The sequence below is a fragment of the Lethenteron reissneri genome, chromosome 11, assembly GCF_015708825.2.
Source record: "Lethenteron reissneri isolate LAM-NWPU_2019-01 chromosome 11, ASM1570882v1, whole genome shotgun sequence".
NCBI classification, from domain to species: domain Eukaryota; kingdom Metazoa; phylum Chordata; class Hyperoartia; order Petromyzontiformes; family Petromyzontidae; genus Lethenteron; species Lethenteron reissneri.
Genome location: NC_083789.1, coordinates 18,585 through 42,572, shown reverse-complemented (window position 1 = coordinate 42,572; position 23,988 = coordinate 18,585). Strand labels below are relative to the sequence as shown.

The 23,988-nt window shown below is 54.1% G+C and overlaps 2 protein-coding genes across 2 annotated transcripts; one reads left to right on the top strand and one right to left on the bottom strand.

Moving 5' to 3' along the window:
• Positions 1–58: 58 nt before the first annotated feature.
• LOC133341202 (E3 ubiquitin-protein ligase ZNF598-like) lies at positions 59–14,374 on the bottom strand. Its single transcript, XM_061549656.1, has 15 exons — positions 14,017–14,374; positions 11,699–11,811; positions 10,543–10,672; positions 9,816–10,027; positions 8,711–8,928; positions 8,313–8,400; positions 7,394–7,587; positions 6,918–7,050; positions 4,971–6,796; positions 4,172–4,375; positions 3,741–3,951; positions 3,030–3,192; positions 2,452–2,620; positions 1,618–1,715; positions 59–1,338 (listed from the first exon to the last, which is right to left on the bottom strand). The coding sequence occupies exons 1-15, from the start codon at positions 14,194–14,196 to the stop codon at positions 1,243–1,245; spliced, it is 4,035 nt and encodes a 1,344-aa protein (XP_061405640.1). The 5' UTR covers positions 14,197–14,374; the 3' UTR covers positions 59–1,242.
• A 598-nt stretch (positions 14,375–14,972) lies between these two features.
• Positions 14,973–23,984, top strand: LOC133341201 (methyltransferase-like 26). Its single transcript, XM_061549655.1, has 7 exons — positions 14,973–15,191; positions 17,206–17,424; positions 19,376–19,541; positions 21,590–21,649; positions 22,095–22,162; positions 23,123–23,201; positions 23,528–23,984. Coding segments are annotated over exons 1-7 (645 nt in total). The 5' UTR covers positions 14,973–15,189; the 3' UTR covers positions 23,579–23,984.
• The last annotated feature ends 4 nt before the right edge of the window (positions 23,985–23,988 follow it).

The following is a 23,988-nucleotide window of genomic DNA, read 5'->3' as shown; positions in this document are numbered from 1 at the left end:
ATTCACAATGAACTTGCACACAAGCTGCAGTCTACCGACTTCACGATTGGAAACCATGATGGGACAAACCGGATTTTATTTTGCAGGTTTGCAGGAAAAAAACTAAAACAATTTTAACTCAGAACCAATATTTTGTCATTTGTCTTTTATTTATTGAAGAATAAAGTTTTTTTTGGGTTTTATTCAATGGCCGTATTTTTTACGCTGTTCTTAAATAGTAAGCCATTAATTTAAACACCCTGTGTTTACGCACTCCTGACATCGCCTCTTAACCATTGAACCCTGACCCTTGCCCCTCCTCCCGGGCAGGATGTAAATTCTCACCTGGCAGAGGATGTGGCATCTCAAAAGAAATAAACGTAAAATAAAGAATTCCATTCTTTTCTCACCAAATCACATGGGCGAGTTGGGTAATGACTTTGGGAAAAATTCGCGACAAAGGCATGAGCAGTAAGGCGAGTCTGACTGTCCGACTCTTGTTCAGACCGACCAGCCACCCCACCCCTCCCCCCAAAGCCTGTTCAAGTAAGCGACTACACTGCCCGGTGGTGTAACATCTACGTCTTGAGGGTGTATCCCTCGCGGAAATGCCTCATCACTGCGAGGCACCATGGGGAGCAGGGAAGTGCTGCTTGATAAAAGGCGTCCTGCACTGCTACTTGAAGCTCTGTAGAAGCGCAAGAGTGCCTGTAACACCACGTTGCACCCTCTTGTCGGGCACAATAAATAACAGAAATTTAATCTGCCGTTCTTGTTTTAACATACCTTTCTGTGGCGATTCTCAGCAAGCTAAACTCTGAGCTTTGTACTTTTGTCGCATTGTGTCGTTGGCTTATTGGCTTGTAACGAGGCATCTTAATTGGCAACATTCGTGGAAACATGCGACCGCCCCTCCAACTCGGCCCCTCTGCAGTCGCCACTTCGTGCCTCTACCCAACGTTATCGCTCGGCCTTCCTCGCTCTCCCAATATATTTATTTACCTTGAGCGCATAAATAAGAGCACTGCTGCCTTCGCAACAAATTACCGGTTCAGCATTATACATTTTCCTGTCCCTTTCTCCAATTAATATAATGGAACTGCACACTGTGGGGGTGGAGACGTGGGGTTACCGTGACAGCACCTCCACCAGCAACTCCAGTACAGTTCGCGATTGTAGGGCTGTACCCGCAGCAACGTTGGCACGGGCAGTCACATGGGACAGCCGGTGGGGCTGGAGGGGCCCGGGTTGAGTGACAAACAGTTAGAGGGTTGAGCGGGCAGCCGATGGCAGTGCTGGGAACTCGTCCTCCCCTCCGTGCCTTGCCGTGTGCCAAGACCAGTCCGCAGGGCCGACGACCTGACGACGATGAAAATGACAATCGCACACGGAGCCCATCAGCAGCCGGCTTGGATACACAGCGAGCGTCTTTGAAGGCTGATGTGGCCTCAACACAGTGCTTGTGCCACGCTAGGTGCACTCTAAGGCCATGTGAAATGCGTACACGTGCGCACACGTGCGCACACGTACACACACGTACACACACACGTGCGCACACGTACACACGCACACGTACACGTACACACGTTCACAGGACAGCGTTCATAACGAGCGTGGCGGAGCGTGGACGTCGCTCACCTGCTGGCAGGATGGGCAGCAGCGGCAGTCAAGCTCACTCCCGGAGTCTGCGACTTTTGCCCCCTGCCCCTTCTTCTTCCGGGCCGCCCCGACTGCACCTGGCGGTGGCAGCGAAGCGTGAACGACTGCGGCGGCAACGAGCGCTCTGCACGCCGTTGTTGACGCGGCGGCGCCACGTCTCTCGCGAGGCTTTCGCGAGACGTTCACAGATACTCTATGCCACAGGAACAAGCACTGCATCGTCAGCCGTGCCTTGTGTCACCTGATTATCGATGATGGGAGCTGAATAACATTACTGCAATGGTTCCCTTTCTTTGGCCAGGATCTCCACTTTGTTCAATCATGATCCTTTCTCTGCTTGTTTCTTTAATAGCTAGTTTGGGATACTCTCCGAGCTTGTTATCGTAACGTGTTGCGAACCATTGTGGGGTCTTCTTGCCTTGACTTTGTGTACAGAGGGGGGGGGGAGGAGGGGCGGTAAACTTCCAGGCCAGGAGAGTGACGATACATCGATCGCTTCGCGCGTCAAACCGCGTGCGATTTTTACGATTTTGACACAGGACGATTGCTTATGGCAACATGTTGCCTTATCAATGTAAATGCGACTGTAAAAACTGAGGAAAAAATTATGAAATTGTCAAATGAAAATCATGACCCAGGAAGGAGGGACGGCGGCGTGAATCGTTACAGGCCGGACTACGATGATGATGGGGAGCAGTTTGCTGCTCTCTCTCTCGCTAAACATAAATTACCCACAAAATTACTTTATTGGGTAAAAGCGCACGACAAACAATAACTTTGCCGTACGTGCAAAGTTATTGTTGTTACCTGTACCTGGTTGCTGCTGCTGCCGCCGCCGCCTCTGCCCATGGGCGTCCAAGAGCTGCCGCTGCCTCTCCGTGTCGGGCAGCAGCACCAGCAGCTCCGGCAGCACGACGCCGAGGCCTACGGGGCCCAGCAGGGCCTCGCAGCGCGCGTGGTAGTCTATCGCTGACAGCGAGCCCTGGGCGACGCCACGGTGGGGGGGGGGGGGGGGGGGGGGGGTCGGCGGGGGAAGGGGGTGGCAGGTAAGTTCATGGGCGAGGTCATGGGCGAGTTCACAGGGACTTCTGGGACGTTCACAGAGAATAGATTTGATTTGTCCAGACCCACGATCAATGAATATTACAACGCACCAGCACCATTAGCTGCAATTACAATTACACTGCGATTACAGTTCATTGTGAATGACACCGTCGTAGCAAAACTGCGCTGCGTATACCTTGTGCCGCACAGTGATAGCTGCCATTGGGGATGGGGGGGGGGTTCCCATTTGGCTGCAGCGGGGCATTGTATTGGTTGAGATATGAGATTACGATCGTGATTGACCCCAGGTCTGTCTGGTTTTGTGGCCCGCTGGTTTGTACCCCTACCTGGCGGAACTGGCCCGAGAGCTTCTTGAAGTCGGTGAACTTGTCTTCGTCCTCCCCCAGGATCCCGCGCACGCGATCGATCAGGGAGCGATTTCGCTGCACAAAGTTTTCCGGGGCTATGTAGCCAGTGCCGGCGCCGCCACCTCCAGCTACCTCCCCCTCTCTGCAAACACGCACACACACAAAAGGCACACGACACATCAACGTACAAAGACGAAGATCCCTTGTGTTGCCTTAACAGATTGTTGGGGACAGCGAGCGCCTATGAAGGCCGGCACAGCAGAAGAGGGGGGTGGATGACCATAGTTACACATCGCATCAGGTACTTGTATTGCAGTGCGGCGACGACCCCGCTACCCAGTGGCACACAGACAAATACACAAAGATCCCCCGTATAGCCTCAACAGACATTTGGGCCAAGTGCTTCTAGCAAATTCCTATAAAGGCCGGCACGGCACACCAAGAGGTGGTTGGCCAGCATCACGCCCGACAGCCTTCGTCTCCCCAGTGGCGATGTTTACATACCACACCAGGTACTCATTTGGAGACTGAGTCGACCTAGGGGAGGCCCAGGACTGGTGTTGGCCAAGAGCAGGAATCCAACTCGGGTTGCTGGGTTCGTAGCACCGTGCGCTAGCAGCTAGACATATGAACATACTGCGGCGTTGGGGTTAGATCGTGGCTGACGATTGCCTGGAGTGCCGGAATCACCTGCAGTCGCTGAATGCGGCCGGCACGGCCACGAGCCCGGGCGGGGCCCCTTTCGGCACGGCCACGGCCACCACCGCGGCCAGGCCCGGGGGGGCGATGCTCGTTGGGGACCCCCCAAAGCCTGGGGGAGCTGTGGCCGGTGCTCCCAGGCCGGGCGGGGGCTGCTTCACCACAGCGGCGGCGGTGGCGACAGGGCCAGACTTAACGAAACCTGGCACGGAGGAAGAAGGAAGCGATAGACGGTTAAAATACAAAAACACGTAATTAGACTTCGCACAGCTCTGTTCTGGTTGAATATCACCGAATATCCGTACACGCATCATCAGTACAATTTTAGAATAAAGTTGTATTCCTAGGAGGGATTTACCCAAAAGCAACCTGGCTAAATTGATGAATGGGGAAAGGGGAGGGTGTGTGGAGGTGGGGCTCACCGGGCGGTGGCTTGCGGGGCACAGCAGGTGCAGTCAGCGCCGGAAAGTCATCTTCAAGGCTCAGGAAACCACTGACTGCTTGCACCGGCGGCGGCAGCAGCAGGGACGGCGGGCCAGGAGGGGCGGCCAGGCCCGGGGGCGGTCGAGGGACGCCGTTAGCCAGGGTTCGCCGCTCGGTGCCGTTCGTCTGGTCAGCGCCGGAGGCTGGAGCCGGGGGGAAAAAGACGCCGGTGGCGAGAGCGGAGGAGCGAGCGGTCGGGGTGTGCGAGAGGGGAGGAAGCGGAGGAGGACAATCGTCAGAGAGCAGTATCGATGGAGACAAACGCCTCCCCGAAGACGGGAAACCCCCTAGGAGCCCCTCTCCCCGTGTGGCGCACGTCGACACATCGAGTCGCTGATCAATGTCGCCCGCGATACACGCGCCAATCTGCGTGTTTACCAATCAATTCACATCCATGCAAATGTACATGCTAATGTTCTATAGGCCAATAGAGCGGACGAACCTATAAACCAGAAACAATAAAAAGGGGACTGCACAAACAAGACTACGGAAAATTAACACCGAAGCAAATTGCGACTGAACGACATCAATTTAAATTTCTATTTAAAGCTTTCGTGACTGCAGGGATTCATCTTTTTGGTTCTTTCGGTAAAGTCACGTAGAATGGAAATAATAAAATAATAAAAATAAAACATAATAAAGCATTTTATGTTTTATTTTTATTATTTTATTATTTCCATTCTACGTGACTTTACCGAAAGAACCAAGAAGACATCAATTTATTGAAGCGCTTCTCACCTGGCTCTTCCCACTCCTTCTCCCACCAGCAATCGCTCTCCGAGCCACTGCTCCTCCCCGCCTCCTCTGCGGCCCTCCCGCCGGCGTCCTTCGCATCATCCGCTCCCACCTTCCGCCTCTCGCTTCCGGCCGCCCCTTTCTCGTCCGCCGCCGTACCCGCCCCGGCCTTCCCCTTGCCCTTGTTCCGCTTGGCCTTTGCTCGCGACGCCTCGTCCGCGGCAGACTGGGCCTCGGGCACGACCGCTTTAGTTTCGCCGACGGTGGCTGCTCTCACCGGAGCCGCCGCGGTCGTGGTCGCGGCCCTCTTCTCATCCGCCCGCTCCCCGCCCAGTTGCTTCTTCCCGCCGCCCTTGCCCGATATCTTGGGTGCGGTGAGTAGCGACGAAAGGTCGAAAAGCGTGGGCGCCGATCGGAACTCCAGCGAGGTCACAGCAGGGCTGGCATCCTCCTCGTCGTCGTCATCGCGGTCCAGGCCCTTCATCACCGCGATTGCCGCGCTCCGGTTCTTGCGAGCGGCTACTTTGCTGCTCTTCTCCCCCTTTGCGCTTGCGGCCACATTTGCCGCGGCGGCGGCGCCGGAAGAAGAAGTGGGAAAGCATGGCGGCTCCAATTTTAACGTTTGGTCCGATGGTGCCGGGGGAACCGGGGCGGCGATGGCGGCCGTGGTAACACCAGAGCTGCCCCATGCGGAGGCGCCGCCTGTGCCGCGCTGCTGCTGGCGCCCCCCCACCAGACCTGGCCGCGTCGGGACCTTCCCAATGAGCACTGGGAAATCGTCCTCCTTGAACGCCCGTGCGGCCACCGTGGACTGCCGGGCTGCGCCGCCACCGCCGCTCCCGCCGCCGGGCAAGCCCCCGCCGATGCGGTGCTCTGCCCGGCTCAGCGTCGGCAGGCTCGGAAAGTCCTCGTCCAGCGGCGCTTGTGGACGGGACCCAATCTGGACTCCTGAGAGATAGGGACGCTCCTCATGGGAAGAACTGGGCTGGGGAGTCTTGCGAGGCTCCTGCTGTTGCGGCGCTTGCGTTGGTGCCAGCGCCCTGGAGACCAGCGCCTTCCCAAGCGATGCCAGGGTGCTGGGCTCGTCTTCTCGGCTCAAGGTCGCCGGCTTCTGCTGTGGTTTCTGTGGCTCCGCTTGCGCCTGTGACCTGGCCGTCTCCCGCACCGGCGCCGAGCCGATCGGTCCAGTCCTGAGCGCCTTGGCACTCGCGCGGTCCTCGGCGATGCCGGCCGTCCTCTCCTCCCGCTTGGGTGGTCGTTTCTGTGGGTCCGGGGTCGGCAGCAATCCCTTGCGGAGCGACTGCAGGCTCGGGAACGCCTCCTCTTCCTCCTCTCCCTCCTCCACCCTCGCGTTCCCCCGAGCCTTGGCCTGCAGCTTCATGCGCTGTGGTGGCGCGCGTCCCGAGCCCAACTTCGTCAGGCTCGGGAAGTCTTCCAGTTCCAGCTTGGGCTGCGGCCTCGGCTGCTGGGCCTGTGGCGGCGGGCCCTGAGGCGGCGGGCCCTGTGTTCTCACCGGCGGGCCTTGTGGCGGCGGGCCCTGTGTTCTCACCGGCGGGCCCTGAGGCGGCGGGCCCTGTGTTCTCAGCGGCGGGCCCTTCTGCCGTTTCGTGAGGCTAGGGAACTCTTCCTCCCTGGACTTAAGCTGGGGCTTCGACTGTGGCTGAGACTGCGTGGGGGCGAAGGTTCGGCAGGGTTGCCCGGCGAAGCCCGGCACGAAGGCCGGCGTGGAACCCGTCAGGCTCGGGAACTCCTCATCAAACACCCGGATGTGAGACTGGTGCATTTTGGCCGCCATGTTGGAACGCGCGTGCGCGCTCTCCGACGCCGAGCTGAAATTCAAACAAACCCCCCCAATGATCAGAAACGCGGAACAAAAAAGGATTGAGCACCCGTCACCGGGAAGGAGACAGTGGCCCGTTAAGTGGCTGTGGCAGCAGCGTGCGGGCCCACCTGGCAGAGGTGGTGACAGCGCCCAGGGCTGGGAACTCGTCGTGGGCGAGCGGCCCGTTGGACACCGTCTGACCGGCCGCCAGCGCCACCCGCTTGGCTGCCGTGTCGCCCGTCACTGCCACCCTCGTGCCCACTGGTGGCGAGACAGGGTGTGGGGATGGCTCGTTAGAGCGCATGACGGCTCGTGGTAAAGAGATTGTTGGCTCATAAACAGTGAACAGCTCGGCGGGATGAGCAGGAAAATGTGGACAGCATCGGGGACGGCACGTTGGGCAGCGCGACACAGAGCATGACACTGACCAAGTGTCAGAGATAGACCTGGTATGAATATTTTCAACTGTAAAATGTTTGACCAAATACTGTGTTATCTCGGCCAAAGATGCCGTCAGGCATTAGAATTGATCCCCAGGCCTGACCAGAGGGAGAGCGGTGCTGTTCGTTGCGCGATGCAGTGTGGTTGCACTCCAGGACCTCACCCTCGGCCTCCATTTGCGCCCGCTCCGGACTGTCCCCGTCGCCTGAAGGAGAGTATCGTTTCGCTGTCTGCTCCGCTCCACTTCCTGCAGCAGCTGCTGCCGCTGCCGCCGCCACAGCCGACTGCTGCTGCTGATGTTGCAGCTGGGCACCCAGCGACTCCCGCAGCGCCATCACCAACTCCCGGCCCTCGTCCCTGGTTGCGACGGCACTCGCAGACACCCGGCATGGTTAGTCGTAGTTCGCGTGCGTCACCTAGGGGCGCCGCTGTATGACGACACTACGGTACGTCGTACGGTACAAGACCCACGATAATCGCATCGTACGTTTTGAAAAACATAGGCATATCGTGATTGTCGTGTGCGCGTGTCTGAACAGGTGTGTGTGTGTGTGTAGGTGGGGAGCGGTGAAGTCACCGCCACTGAGTGGCGAACGGCGGTTGTTGTTATAAGTATGTGTCTGCAGGTGTGAGTATCTATGTGTGAGCAGGTGTGAACAGGTATGTGTGTAAGCCTTTGTCTCTGTGTGAGCAGGTGTGTGAGTTGGTGTGTGCGTGTGAGATCCGGTGTCCGTGTGAGCATGTGAGCAGGTCAGTCTGTGAGCAGGTGACTCTCTGAGCAGGTGAGTGCGAGAGTCGGTGATAGTGCGAGCAGGTGAGCGTGCGAGCAGGTGAGCGTGCGAGCAGGTGAGCGTGCGAGCAGGTGAGCGTGCGAGCAGGTGAGCGTGCGAGCGTGTGAGCGTGCGAGCGTGCGAGCGTGCGAGCAGGTGAGCGTGCGAGCAGGTGAGCGTGCGAGCAGATGAGCGTGCGAGCAGGTGAGCGTGCGAGCAGGTGAGCGTGCGAGCAGGTGAGCGTGCGAGCAGGTGAGCGTGCGAGCAGGTGAGCGTGCGAGCAGGTGAGCGTGTGAGCAGGTGAGCGTGTACCGGTTTTCCCTGGGTCTCGGTCGTCGCGGTGGACCCCTGCTCCTCGTATCTCGCTCCACGTCTTCAAAGTCTGCATTTGTCACCACACCTGCTGACCACACACCGCAAACCACACCTGCTCGCCACACACCGCATCTGGCCACCACAGACCACACACTACCCCTGGCCACCACACACCAACACCTGCTCACTACACACCACACAGCACCCACCACGCACCAGACCTGGTTGCCACAAACCACACCTGCTCACCACAAACCGGACACCACACCTGGTCACCACGTGACCGAAACACACCCCACCGCATGTAACATCCCCGCTACCACCCCCCTCACGATCTGCCCCCCCACCGCCAACCCCCCCCCCACCCCCGCTTCTGGGCGTGCGGCGGCACCCACCGTCGTTGCGGAGGTGCCGGCGGAGCGGGCACGTGAACTGCAGCTCCAGCTGCCGTGTCTGCCGGGCCTCGGCGCGGTTGCGGCTGTGCACGCTGGCGCGGTGGGCGCGCAGGTCGATGTCGGTGCGGAAGGCGTTGACGAACTCCTGGCCCTGGCAGGGGCCCTCCTCGCACAGGAAGTGCTCCGCCCGGAAGTGCTCCCGAAGGAAATTGTAGTCGCTGAAATTCGGGGGGGTCAGTGGGGGGGGGGGGGACGACGACGATGAGGGTCGAGGGGTTATGGAGTGAAGAGAAGATGCGGCCCCAAAAACGATACACACACCGAGTGCTTATACTGTGAATGCAAGCGAAACGAAAACTCAACTTTTTTTATTTTACCAGGTAAGGCCCACTTAGTTATATCTCTGTTTTTCAGAAGCGACCTGGCCACAAACGATTGCCCAAGGAAGTGGCTTATTACGTGGAAATTTATATCAGCCAAATACTCGAAAACGCATGTTGATTCAAAATGGGAGGAAACAAGGGGTCGGGCTGGTAGGGGTACACAGTCGGTTTGGCTGGTAGGAGGTTACAGGTGATAGGTTAAATAGGGTTACCCAGTCCGTAGGGCTGGTATGGAGTTGGTATGGGTACACAGTATAGCTGGTAGGGGTACACAGTTTGTTGGGCTGGTAGGTGTTGATATGGATACACAGTAGGGTTGATAGGGATACACAATTTGTAGGCCTGGTAGGGGTTGGTATGGGTACTCAGGCAGTAGGGCTGGTAAGGGTTGGTATGGGTAAACAGTTGGTAGGGCTAATAGGAGGGTACAGGAGGTAGGGCTGGTAGGGGTTTGTATGGGTACACAGTATAGTTGGTAAGGGTACGCAGTTTGTAGGGCTGGTAGGGGTTGGTATGGGTACTCAGGCAGTAGGGCGGGGGGGGGGGGGGGGTACAGGCAGTAGGGCTGGTAGGGTTACACAGTCGGTAAGGCTGGTAGGTGGGTACAAGCGGTAGGGGTGGTTGGGTTGCAGTTAGTAGGGCTGGTAGGGGCTGGCATGGGTACAGTCGGCAGGGCTGATGGGGACGGCTGGCCCAGAGGCCACTGGGCCTGGCCCCCTCACCTGTAGTACTCGTTGGTGCCCTCGGCGTCGCAGAAGTGGCAGTAGAAGTGGTCGCGCCGCAGGTGCTTGAGCAGCTCGTCGTTGTCAAGGTAGCGTTGGTCGCAGAACTGGCAGAGCGGGTGGCCGCGGTGCGAGCGGTCGTCGGGGTCACCCGTGCGCCGGTGATGCGCCAACTCCTTCCGTGTGTACCAGCGCCGCTCCCTTGAGAAGATCTGAGCAGCACGCACGCACGCAAGCGCACAAATGCACAAACGCATGAACAAGATCTCCTGTTTGAAATTGAATTGTAATGTGTGATACATATGTACACACACAAACGGAAGATTCCCCCCCTGCCCCCCTCCTTGTAGCCATGAACAGACTGTTGGGACGGAAGTTGTAAGGTAACAACGATTAGCTCACAGCTTTATGGTAATTAGCATGCAGACGCAATAAAGAGAAAGACATACATGCACAAGCAGATACACATAGAATCGGAATCTTTATTTAGAGTGGAAGTATCTGATGAGCTATGAAGCTCTTTTTCACAGATGTCCAGTCGGGGCGAGTCAGAAAGTTGCAACAACAAACAAAACCTGATGGAGTACAGAGTATAGGAAAGCTTGCGTGAACTGACAGATGAATCACCTGAAGTGAACACCAATCGTGAAGAGAACGCCCTCCATCTCTCGCTCTCTCTCTCCTTGGGAGCAATCCACGTCGCACCGCAATGTACGTCTCCACTCACCTTGAGGTGGCGCAGGCAGAGGTCGCACGGGAAGCGCTCGTGCTGCTGCTTCATGTGCTTCTGCAGCTCCTGCAGTGTGGAGAATGGCGGCAGCGCGGGGCAGCGCGGGCAAGCGTGCAGCAGCAGCTTCCTGCACGTGACGGAAACCGGGCGGTGATGTGACGGGTCAGGACAAAATATCTGTTTTGTCTTTTTACTCCCCCCCCCCCCCCAAATCTCCATTGTGCAGTCTTGCTGCCAGTGGTGTAACTGCGTTATCCGTGGTAACACGCGAGCCCCGAAAGTGATTAAAATTGCCCGGTTACTGTTCCCATGAACTTCACCATCAACTCCTCCACCCATGTTGACTTGACTGTTTAGTCTCAACCATACTGCGTTCTACCAGCACCACACTTGCGGCAGGTCACAACGCTTCTCTTTTCCGCTTCTTCTCTCGCGCTGCTCGGCAACTGTGACTTAAAAACACTACTAAACAAAATAACAACAAAAAGCCCACCAACGGCGTCACTCGTGGCAAGCATCAGCGAGGTCGGCGGTGCGAACGCCCCTACGAGGTGCGGCGCTGATGAGTTCCAAGATGGACAAGGTCTGCGGGAGCCGGGCGGGGGGCTGGGGACCGACTAGGGAGAGGTAAGAGCCGCAACCCGCCAACGGTGTACGTTGAACTTCTTTCACACAGTATGTAGGCAACCGTGCGAATCGGAGGTGTGGGGGAAGAACAGCAAACTAAACACAAAAAAGCAGTTATAAAGAAATGAGTTTTCAACCTAGATTTAAAAGTGCATATCTGCAGTGGCTTCCTAATATCGGAAGAGCATTCTAGACAAATGCAGAAGCACATCTGGAAAGCGCGCGATGCGGTGATCGTCTTTGTTCGATGGCCAGCCAAAAGCCACTGCGAAGATGACCGGAGTTCGCGTGAGGGTTTATGCTCCTTGACGAGATCAGCAAGTTATTGTGGTTCATTTGTGGAAATAACTTTGTGTGTGTAATGAGTGCGACCTTAAATGTATTCGTTCGGCAACCTGACGCCAATGCAGCTTGGCGAGCACCAGACAGACACGGTCAGATCTTGCGGTACCCCCCCCCCTCTCCCCCCTCCGTCACGACACGTGCCGGAGAATATTGTACACAAGCTGCAGTTTTTGGCACCGACCTGTACTTGTCGCGCGTGCCCTCGCAGTCGAAGCAGATGCCGTGCTCCCGGTCGATAGTCATGCGGCTCGTGTCGAAGGACGCGAAGGGGGCGAACGTGTGCGTGAACACCACCTGCCGGACGGCGTGCACGGCATTGGCAGGTCCCACGGGCAGGGCAGGGCAGGAGTGAGCTTAAGACACCCATTTGACCGATTGAGAATTGCCTTCGGTGGCTTTAGGCCATCACCAACGAGGCAATGGAAGACGCATGGACCACCGACTCTCAAGTACTGTACTGCCCTCAACGTAATCTCCACTATAAATAATCTCCGCTCCTGGCCAATAACAAACTGACGTTCGTAGTCCGTCTGCGTAAATCACAATTTGTGTGAAGAGTTAATGGCTTGGGAAGCCCTTCTTCCAGCTGTGGAATAATCGTGGCTGTTGATGTCCTTTGATGGATATACTGCAGCCCGCCGTGGGAATGTGGAACTTCCACCAATGGTTGCAAGGCATCTGTGCATTGGCATATGTTGCTTAGAGTTTGTCTAAACGACTACCTGTCGGTCTACATTTTTTCATGCCGACTAAATCAACATTGACCACCACAGTGTGACATTATACGTATCAGAAATATTGACGTCGACGAAGACGAAACCTAATCTCTCGGGAGGTGCTCGTGATGAAACGGACAAGAAGAACACGTGTTGGAAGTGAGGACATATTTAATCAAGGCAAATGTAAACGTTAAGATACGTCAGTGGGTGGCCGCGCCTTGGTTAGAATGTTGACCGATGTGGGAGACGAACGACAGATTCGGCAGAGTGCACGGTGAACGCATCAGTCTTTTCTTGGATTTTCTGTTTGCACATAGTCACTTTAAGATGTATTCTTGTTCATGTTTTTGTTTTTTGTTTGTTGCGGTTGCACCCGATTCAAGAGCCGAATGGCTCACAGGGCTATACCTAATAAATGAACTTGAAATCAGAAAGTCGCTCACCACTGAGATGTAGCAACGAAATCTGCCCGCGTACAGGGCGGCTTGCTCGCTCACCTCACATCACAGGTAACCGTGAGAGATTGGTGACCGCTTGGGGGAGGGGCAAGTGTTATGGCCGATGGGTGAGTCAACTAATACCTGTACAGTGTACACTAAACTTCGAATCTAGAGTGTACACTAACTTTATGATGGTTCAAGGCCATGAACGCCTTAGTGATAAAGGGGTGGGGGAACCTTTTATCTGCCAAGGGCCATTTGGATATTTACAACATCATTCGCGGGCCATACAAAATTATCAACTTAAAAATTAGCCTGTCATATTTGGTCAAACATTTAATTAACCCACCCCTAATGCGATGGCTGGAACTGCTTCTCTTTGGCGAGGCGTGTGGTGTTAGCTGGTATTGATGATGTTGCAGCTACTAGCAACTGCTTTGCCAGGTTTGCTCCGAGATGTATTGAATTTCGAGTCCCGCCTGCGGTTGTCTTGGCAGGGCCACACCAAATGATTTCGTGGGTCTCATACGGCCCCGCAGGGCCAGACGTTCCCCACCACCCCTGTGATAAATGATGGCTCAATTACCCGTGTCTCATCAAAGTGAGCCTCCCCACCATTCAAGTTAGGCCGCTGTAATCGTTCAACGTCGCCACGCGGGGTTACGCAATTAGTCCGATTACAGGCCAAGAGACGCGAACTATCATCGGCAACCACCTTCACCTGAACGATTGGCACCCGATGTGCACTGTGGACCTGGTTGGGTTCGAGGGGGGGGGGGGGCCGAGCAAAAAGACTCTGGATCTGACTGGGTTGCTGCCCACCCAGCCAGCCAGCCGCCTGGGCCAGGTGGAAGACGCCGCAGATTTTGAAGGTGGCCCAGCCGAGATCGGCCAGGGCTGTCCGGCCTAGGGGAGGCATACGGGGTGCCGCAGGGAGAGGGCCGTGGGGTGTATGGGAGAGAGAGGCGCGATCGGTCAACAAACCGAGGCTGGGCCCCGGGCAAGGCCAGACAGGAACCAGCGCCTCTGGAAGGGAACGTGGTCGGGAGGGTGCGAGCTCCCAGCGGGGGAGGTTGTGGGTGGTCAAACGAAGGCAATGGGTAAGATCGGGCAGTGTGTGGGGGGCACCGTGTGTGTGTGTGGGCAAGGCAGCAAATGGGGAGTGGACAAGCGACCAAGGCAGTGGTTACGCCGAATCGACAAGGCCAGACATGAACCACGGCCTCGGCTAGAGAACGCGCATGGGCCCGACTGGGACGGGCGCATGGGCCCGACTTGGGTGGGTGGGTGAAGGCCGTGGTGGTGGTGGGGGGGGACAAGGCGAGTGTAAGGGTCGTCACCTCTGCGAGCTCGAGGCGGCACACGGCGCAGTAGGGTTGCTCGCTGAGCACCCGCATCTTGGTGGAGCACAGGAAGCACACGGGGTGGTCACACTTGCCCAACGCGAACACGTCCACCTCCTGGCAGCACAGCACGCACGGCCCGTGCGCCGCCGCGGCCGGCTTGTTCGTGCTGGCCATGGCGACGATGCGGTGATGGGGGTGGTGGGGGGGGGTGATGTTGGTGTTGGCGGTGTTGGTGTTGGCGGTGATGAGCGTTAGCGATGAGGCGACGGAGGTGGCGGTGATGATGGTGGTGGTGGCGGTGTTGGGAGGGTGGCAGCCGGGGAGGAGGGGGGGGGGGCCTGGCTCGCTGGGCGGAGTGACCGCACGGCACCGCGCCGCGCGACTCGACCGGCGGCCACGTTGCTCAGGGAGGGGCGGGAGGAGAGCGAAGCGCGCCGCCCTCTGTTGGGCGAGGCGGGACGTGATGTCATGTCGCGCGCGCGAAGTCGTGAAGTCATGGCAGCGCGAGCGGCCAGTGACATCATGTCTCGCGCGCGAAGTCGCAACCTCATGGCAGCGCGCGCGAGCGAAGTGGTTACGTCATGGCAGCGCCCGCAGCGTTGTCGTTACGTCATGGCAGCGCCCGCAGCGTTGTCGTTACGTCATGGCAGCGCGCGCGTCGTTACGTCATGGCAGCGCGCGCGAGCGAAGTAGTTACGTCATGGCAGCGCGCGCGAGCGAAGTCGTTACGTCATGGCAGCGCGCGCGAGCGAAGTCGTTACGTCATGGCAGCGCGCGCGAGCGAAGTGGTTACGTCATGGCAGCGCGCGCGAGCGATTTTGTTACGTCATGGCAGCGCCCGCAGCGAAGTCGTTACGGCCGCGCGCGCAATGACGTCACGTTCGCGCGCCACGACGTCACGGCGCATGGGGGGTTGGGGGGGGGTGGGGGGTGGGGGCACTGCCACGTGACGCGCCGGCTACGGCGAGCGGCGAGGAGAAACGCGATTTCGCATTGAGCAGCAACAACAACAACAACAGCAGCAGCAGCAGCCATCGGCTGTTGATTTTCGGCGCCGCCGTCGCCGTCGCTTCCACGGCCGCTCGAGTCACCGCCGCGGCCGTTCCCACTGCCGCCGTGAAGCGGGTTCCCGGCAGAAATCAGAAATCAGAAACGGTTTTAATCGCCATGTAAGTTTGCACAAACAAGGAATTCACTATGGCGGGACGGTGCATACATTGAACAAGTAGGAATCTTAACTTATATAAAAGTTATACACTCTAACTATACTAATGTTACAAAGTATAAGTAATACCAAAGGGCTAAAATCTTTAAAATTATGAATAAGTAGACCTTATAAAATGCGAATGTAAAATGTTAATTAGCCGTATTAAACAATCTTAAAATACAAAAATACAAATAAGATTACACGTAAGTATGGAAAGGTGTAATTATGTAGATAAAATGTTATAGTAAGTGTAACAGTCATTTTAAGTGTAAAAGTCATTTTAAGCCCTTGGCCTTGTTGAGGAGGCCAACAGCGGATGGGAAAAAACTGTTTTTATGACGTGAGGTTTTGGTCTTGATGGACCGCAGCCTTCTGCCGGAGGGGAGTAGCTGGAACAGAGATTGTCCAGGGTGCGAGGAATCGTCCGCAATCTTCCTCGCTCGCTTCAGGGTCCTCAAAGTGTGCAGGTCCTCAAGGGTTGGTAGATTACAGCCAATCACCTTCTCAGCAGTGCGGATGATACGCTGCAGTCTGCTCTTGTCCTTGGCAGTGGCAGCAGCGTACCAGACGGTGATGGAGGAGGTGAGGATGGACTGAATGATAGCTGTATAGAAGCACACCATCATTGTCTTTGGCAGATTAAATTGCTTCAGCTGCCGTAGGAAGTACATTCTCTGTTGAGCTCTCTTGATAAGGGAGCTGATGTTCAGTTCCCACTTGAGGTCCTGGGAAAGAATAGTGCCCAGGAAGCGGAAGGACTCAACATTGGTGACTGGGGAGTCGCACAGGGTGATGGGGGTGAGTGGGGCTGTATTCTTCCTGAAGTCCACAACCATCTCCACGGTCTTAAGAGCATTAAGCTCCAGGTTGTTCTGGCTACACCAGGTCACCAGGTTGTCAGCTTCCCTCCTATAGTCAGACTCATCCCCATCAGAGATTAGCCCAATGAGGGTGGTGTCATCCGCAAACTTCAAGAGTTTGACAGACGGGTGACTGGAGGTGCAGCTGTTGGTGTACAGGGTGAAGAGCAGAGGGGAAAGGACGCAGCCCTGAGGAGATCCGGTGCTGATTGACCTGGCGGCAGAAACTTGTGATCCCAGTTTGACACACTGCTTCCTGTCAGACAGGAAGTCTGTGATCCATCTGCAGGTGGAGTCTGGCACGTTCAGCAGGGAGAGCTTGTCCTGAAGCAGGCTAGGAATGATGGTGTTAAAAGCCGAGCTAAAGTCCACAAACAGGATCCTGGCGTAGGATGCTGTGGAATCCAGATGCTGTAGGGTGAAGTGGAGGGCCATGTTAACTGCGTCATCCACAGACCTGTTGGCTCTGTAGGCAAACTGAAGGGGGTCCAGTAGAGGGTCTGTGATGGCTTTGAGGTGTGCCAGGACCAGGCGCTCAAAAGACTTCATTACCACGGAGGTAAGGGCGATGGGTCTGTAATCATTTAATCCTGTTGGCCTTGGCTTTTTGGGCACTGGAATGATGATGGAGTACTTGAGACAGGCTGGTACATGACATGTCTCCATGGAGGTGGTAAAGATGTTGGTGAACACTGGAGACAGCTGGTCCGCGCAGTGCCTGAGGGTGGCTGGAGAGACAGAGTCCGGCCCAGCTGCTTTGTGTGGGTTCTGCCTCTTGAAAAGTTTTTTAACTTCTCCCTCCTGAATGGAGATAGTTGTCTCTGTAGTGTGGGGTGGGATAGGGGCCTCTTGGGTGGGAAGGGGTAGTTCAGGACAGTCCAATTGTCTTTCAAATCTGCAGTAGAACTCGTTCAGGTCGTTGGCTAGGCGGGAGTCGTTAGTGGTGTGGGGGGCTCTGGGCTTGTAGTTGGTGATCTGCCTGAGCCCTCTCCAGACAGAAGCAGAGTCGTTAGCAGAGAACTGGTGTTTTAGTCTCTCTGAGTACAGTCGTTTAGCCTCTCTCACCGCCTTGCTAAAACCTGTTCTTCAACTCCTTGAATCTGTCTCTATCCCCAGGGCGTGGGAGCAAAGCGGCCTCGCAATGTTGGTGGCGCCGGCTGCCGAGCGCAACAAGGAGCCGATACTCGAGGTGCTGCGGCAGTGGGTGCCGGCAGACCGGGCCGGGTTTGCGCTGGAGGTGGCCTCGGGCTCCGGGCAGCATGTGGTGCACCTCGCCCGGGCCTTCCCGCACCTCACGTGGCAGCCCAGCGAGCTGGAGGCGGCCTCCTTCCAAAGGTCTGAGGCACGTCGATGGGCACAACGGGTGGCCACATCTCATCGACATCGTGGGCTGTCACGGTGGCTATGAGATGTTAACTACCTCGCCTGGTATCATCACGGTGGCTATGAGATGTTAACTACCTCGCCTGGTATCATCACGGTGGCTATGAGATGTTAACTACCTCGCCTGGTATCATCACGGTGGCTATGAGATGTTAACTACCTCGCCTGGTATCATCACGGTGGCTATGAGATGTTAACTACCTCGCCTGGTATCATCACGGTGGCTATGAGATGTTAACTACCTCGCCTGGTATCATCACGGTGGCTATGAGATGTTAACTACCTCGCCTGGTATCATCACGGTGGCTATGAGATGTTAACTACCTCGCCTGGTATCATCACGGTGGCTATGAGATGTTAACTACCTCGCCTGGTATCATCACGGTGGCTATGAGATGTTCACTACCTCGCCTGGTATCATCACGGTGGCTATGAGATGTTCACTACCTCGCCTGGTATCATCACGGTGGCTATGAGATGTTAACTACCTCGCGAGGTATACAGGAGGTCGTGGGCTCGATCCCGACGCCTGCTGCTGTGTATTTAGAGTTTGCGTCTCATCATCATCACGGTGGCTTTGAGATGTTAACTACCCCACCTGGTATACAGGAGGTCGTGGGTGCGATCCCGACCCTGCTGCTGTGTATTTGGAGTTTGCGTTTCATTATCATCATTATCACGGTGGCTATGAGATGTTAACTACCTCGCCAGGTATACAGGAGGTCGTGGGCTCGATCCCGACCTTGCTCCCTGTTGGACGTCTCTCTCCTCTTGGTCGCGTGGATTTTTTTATGACTTTCCCCCTCCGAATTTAGAATCAACGTCACGAGTTTGGAGCCGTGTTTTATAATTTGGTTAACCATAAAAACCCCGAAATATTTCAACAGCCCCAATGCACGGAAATACGGAGACTATCCTTAATAAATGAACGTCACTAAGCAGTCCTTAAAGAGCCACAGGTTGCGAACTCCTCCTGCTTTCGAGTAATTCGGCTGCTATAAATGTCCACACGATAGATAAGCCACTTCGCTGAGCATTCGTGTGTGGCTGGGGCCGTTTCTGAAAAGGAGCTGCATCGCTCAGTGGTACAAAAACTAAACTCGCGAATTTACATTTGTGTTTTTCATCAACAACCTGCACTGATCAGCGTGGTAAAGTATGGTCAAATAGCCCCACCCACCCCTTTCCTTACCCCTATCTACAACCCTAACCATATCCATAACGCTCACATCAACAATAACCTTGACCCTCGTAATTAATCTTTATTTTAAGCTTTCGTTACTGCAGGAATTCATACGCTTTGGTTCTATCGGTAAAGTCACGTGGGTAGAAAAAATAATAGATCACAACGTTTCGATCGCCACACAAGCAATCGTCTTCAGGTGGCCATAACCCCTAACCCGAGCGAAAAATCTGAACCTCATCCCCTAACCATGATCATGACCCACCATAACCCTAATATTGGTCAAGATCACGGCCCGTGAAATCATTTGGTGTGGCCCTGCCAAGGCAACCGCAGGCGGGACTCGAAATTCAATAAATCTAGGAGCAAACATGGAAAAGCAGTTGCGAGTAGCAACATCATCAATACCAGCTAACATCACACGCCTTGCCAAAGAGAAGCAGTTCCAGCCATCACATTAGGGGTGATTTAATTAAATGTTTGACCAAATATAACGGGCTAATTTTTAAGTTGATAATTTTGTATGTCTCGCGAATGATGTTAGAAATATCCAAATGGCCCTTGTCAGAAAAAAGGTTCCCCACCCCTGTCCTAACCCATAGGCTACACATTGGACCCTCAGTTAATGAGTTCCCATGTTGATGCATGTGACCACCTCCTCACCTGTGCCTCTACCCCCCTGTACCCACCCCCCACCACCACCACCCCCTCCCGGCACAGCATCTCGGCGTACGCGAGGGCAACGCAGGTACAGAACGTGCTGCCCCCTATACAGGTGGACGTGCGGGAGCCGTGCGAGACCTGGCCCGGCCGCTGGCCCTCGTCCTCCTGCGACCTTCTCCTCAACGTCAACATGATCCACATCAGCGAGATGCGCTGCACAGAGGCGAGGCCATGCCCACCCCCACCTATCCCCCAGGGAGTGGTTTTCGGGGGTTATTCTATGGGTGGGGTGGAATCGAGGGAGGCGGCAGCAATGGTCTTTCTCTCACCTCTCGCCTGAACACGTGACTGGTGTAATGGGGTGACCCCTAACCAGTATGTGTGGGTGGTGGCGTGAAGCGAGTGGTGAAACACTTGTGCCTCGCAACAAGAAGAGCTCGAGTTAGTTTCCCAGTGTTTGGATGTTCTCACCCTGTTGTTCTGCATGGGTTTCCTCCGGGTATTTTGGGTTTCTCCCAAAGCTGACACCCCCCCCACTCCCATAATGTTGCTTTAATTGGTCAAACATTTGAACGCTTAAAAATACCAGCAAATTTAACAAAATTACCGGATAATTACTCAATTGCACATAATGATAGCATCGTTCTCTACTGTGCGAAACTTGGCAGGGCCTTCCTGAAAAAGTCTTCATACTCAAGTTATACGCTCCTGGGTAAACAAGCGTGAAGTTCAAATAAATACATAGGTATTCAGATCTGTAAGACACTCAAGCTTATTTGCGTCCGGCAAGGCAGTGTGCTCTTTTTTACGATGAGTGCAGATACTGGGTGGCACATCGCAGGGAAGGAAGCCTTGATCCAACTATGCATTGAACGTGGCAGACGGATGACAATACCACATAACATTTTGCGATAACGATTTTCGCAATATCAGTTTTTACGTAGCTTCGTGATTGCGTTTCACATTTATATTGCACCTTTTTAAAAATTAGTTTTAGTCTCTCTGCAAATAAAGATTGCACAATAGTTATTCAACTACAGTTCACTCAACTTAAGCCTGCCATAATGCTGAAAACACATGCTGCCAGTTACACGGAAAGTAATAAAATAAGTAAATTAACCACGGAATTTGATTGCATAATAGAATCGCCACGTCATATACCCATGAAAACATATTACACAGCATTAATTTAATGGATAATAGAATATGTTTGATTCATGAATCATTGGATTTGTTATTTCATAAACATTTCGGCAGGAAATGTGATGTTTTAGAACAAAATATGTGCAAACATAATCACCATATGACTACGGTCATTAAAACGGAGGATAGTATTATCATCATGGAACTTATATTGTAAGATACATCGCAGCATTGCCAGGTCATGGCGACTCTACGTTTGACCAAAAGAGCAGCTCGTCGTTTGCGTGACTTGCATTTTAATTGCCCTGTGCCTGGAGGTCGTGTTTAGTTTTGAAATGTCCACCCTGCTCACTGCTCTGATTGTGTGTGTATTGATGAATGTGTCCATGACTACGTATATATATGGCTGTCGCTTATGGCCAACATCAGTGGTCCTAGGCCTCCCCTGGATCTACTCGGCCTTGAACGAAGTGCCTGGTCCTTTGTGTATGCATCGGCACTGGGGAGACAAAGGCTGCCGGCCGTGGTCTTAGCTGCATTACTCGCTCGTGCACCGTGCCGGGCTCCGTAGGTGCTAGCTAACAGCACTTGCCCTCAACAGTCTGTTAAAGACCTTATAGGGGGGGGGGGGGTGGGGGGGGGGGGTCTTTTTGAGTAATTCTACAGTGATCAGTCAGTAAATAATCTGCCCGAGCCAACTTATGTTTCAACTTATTACTTAACTTAAGATTTACGTGCGTGCAATATTTTCCATTTATCATGTGAAAGTTATTTCTCCGATTTCTATTTGTTTCCAAGCTGGAGTTTATTTTATTTTAGCTTTTGTCATTTTTACAACGCAGGTCAACTTGCAAATGAGACTGTATCCTGGTTGCGTGAGTTCTCATTTGTTTAAAGGAAGTAAACTTTGTGTGCATGCATGTGTATATGTGCACGCACGCACGCACAAGCGTGTATGTGCGTATTGCGCGTGCCATGCATGCAAGCGCGTGTGTGCATGTACGTGTGCGGTGCTGGCCACACCACCTCCCCCGTGTGCCGTGCCCACCTTTGTTGTTCTCCAGCAGCACTTGCCTTAACAGTCCGTGTAGAATACATGGGGAATATTTGTCTTCGTGTGTCCTCCAGGGTCTGTTCAGAAATGCTGGTGTTCTGCTCAAACCCAGTGGCTTCTTGGTGACGTATGGGGTAAGTTCACTACCGAGTGTGACCGAGCGCTACCACATTTGCTGTTTTTGTTGCAGAGGTTTATCATTTAAACCCCCTCCCCCCATACAGCCACCCTGGTTAATACTGCGGGTGTATATACATGTGCCACCGTCTGCTTCACAGTGGAAGGCAAAGATCCCGTGACGTTGTTCGAAAAAAGAGTATGGCCACGTGCTTGCTGCACGGGACAAATCAGAAAATGACCGGCAAATTACTCAAATTGGGATTATATCTAGCAGTCATTGCTCTATTGGCAGGCGAATGCCACAGGTCACCCGTGCAAACGAGACTTATCCAGATCGCTTGAGTTATCAGGTTAAACAAAAATAAACTAACAGCTGTTTCACTCCTCATGCAGCCTGAGTTCTCATCGGGTTAATCAAAATAGAGGTGATAACGGCTGTTTTAACTCCTCCTCACACAGCCTTACGCAGTGAACGGGATCATCTTCCCGCAAAGCAACGTGGATTTTGACGCCGACTTGCGCGAGAGGTGAGCCCCGCATTTCCTCACCGAGTCCCGCTCCGTCGCACTTTATTTCTAACAATTCTGCTTCCGGTTCAGCAAAGCTTTCATTCACCCAGCAGAGCCCACCGTGCGTTGCATCTCGCGGCAGTCAAATTCTTGCGGCGTCGTGTTCGTACCCAGTGATTTTTAGTGCCCTCTGCTCCATCAACATCCTAACCAACGCTATGGCTGGTGGGTTCTCAGAGCTTCCTGGGTACCAGGGTTGTTGTTTGACCGTACTTCACCATGCTGGTCGGTGATTGATAAGGGAGCACATTGTCTTGCCTCTGGCCGAGTACGTGACTGGTATAGGTGCTCCTATCCGGTATATACCGTCTATGATCGGCTCTTGGCCACGTCAAGGCTGTGCTACATTGAATATAACATTTTATTTATTTATGCAGAATGGACCTTTTTAAAAAAATGGGGTTAAAATTGTACTCCACTATTCAATTGACGAGTGGACTGATGGCACAGCGGTCGACCCGAGCTCCATTCCAGGCCATGGCTAAAATCGGTGGTGATATCAGAACCGGTCCTGTGCCTCCCTCAGTCAATCCAGCACTGGCCCCAGTCGTGTGAAGATGGGCAAACAACCATAATACACCTATTGTGGCAATGGCTTCATCTAGCAGTGGCTTTAAATGACAATGTTCAGATATTTTATTCAATAACTAATGTCAAACATTCCACTGCATCGTGATTAGCAGCCTCATTTGCTGAAGTTTATAGGCCTTTCCCATAGTTAACCAATCCATGCGAGTGATGCGTTTGGAGGTGGTAGCGATGGGCTTGGTGGTTGCCCCATGGGGTCTTCTAGCTGGTCATGGCGCTTGTGTTCAGAGCTAGCTCCATGCTGGCCACATTGCTGGCGGGGTGGGTAGATGGGTGTTGACGGCATGAGAGCCAGGCGAGGAGTGTGAGTCCCTGTGGTTGTCTTGCCAGGAACCCGGAGTGGGGACTGCGGGATGTCAGCATGCTCCAGCAGCTGGCGCTCACCAATGGCATGCGTCTCCAGAGGATGGTGAGTCCGGGTTCAGCTACTCACCCCACCCCTTGTACCTTGGGAAGTTTGATCAATTGTTGCAATTCGTGGCTCCGATTCAATTTCAAAAGCATATTTTCTATCTTTTTAAATCTGTATTATTTTCTCCCACCCCCACCCCCCCCCCCCCCCCCCCCCCCCCCCCCCCCAGTTTGTACGTGTTCATGTGTTTGCTCCATCTGAAATGTAACATTAGAATGTGAATATAGGTTACATACATCAGATATGGTGTGTGCACTGACCAGTACGAACGAGGTACGTTTAAAAAAATGTGCTTTAACTTTTTCTTACCCCATTCCATTCAGGTGGAAATGCCAGCCAACAACAAGTGCCTGGTCTTCCAGAAGACAGGGTAGAGATGGCAGTTGGATGACAAGCTAATTCAGGAGTCCCTCATTTGTGTTTTGCTAATCATTTTTTTGCAAACAAGCACAGCTTTAGATAAAATGTAATTTTATCTCGTTTTCGATCGGTGTCGTGAGCCTTAAATATTCCAATCACTCGCAAAGCAGTGCAACCTTTCGTTTTCATGTTGAATGGCCCACGGAATTGGATACCACAGAGCTACTTCTGACACCCCTTGCATTGACCTCTGGTCCAAAGAGGCAAGGGCAGCAGCACTGTTCAACCCCGCTCTGCGGCCAGTATTATTGTTTACATGACGGAGACATCGATAATTAATTATTAATGTGGACCCGCATGTTGTGTTTTTGTGCAGCCATTGGTGACCCGGGCAACGTTTAAAATAAAAATGAAATGGACCAGC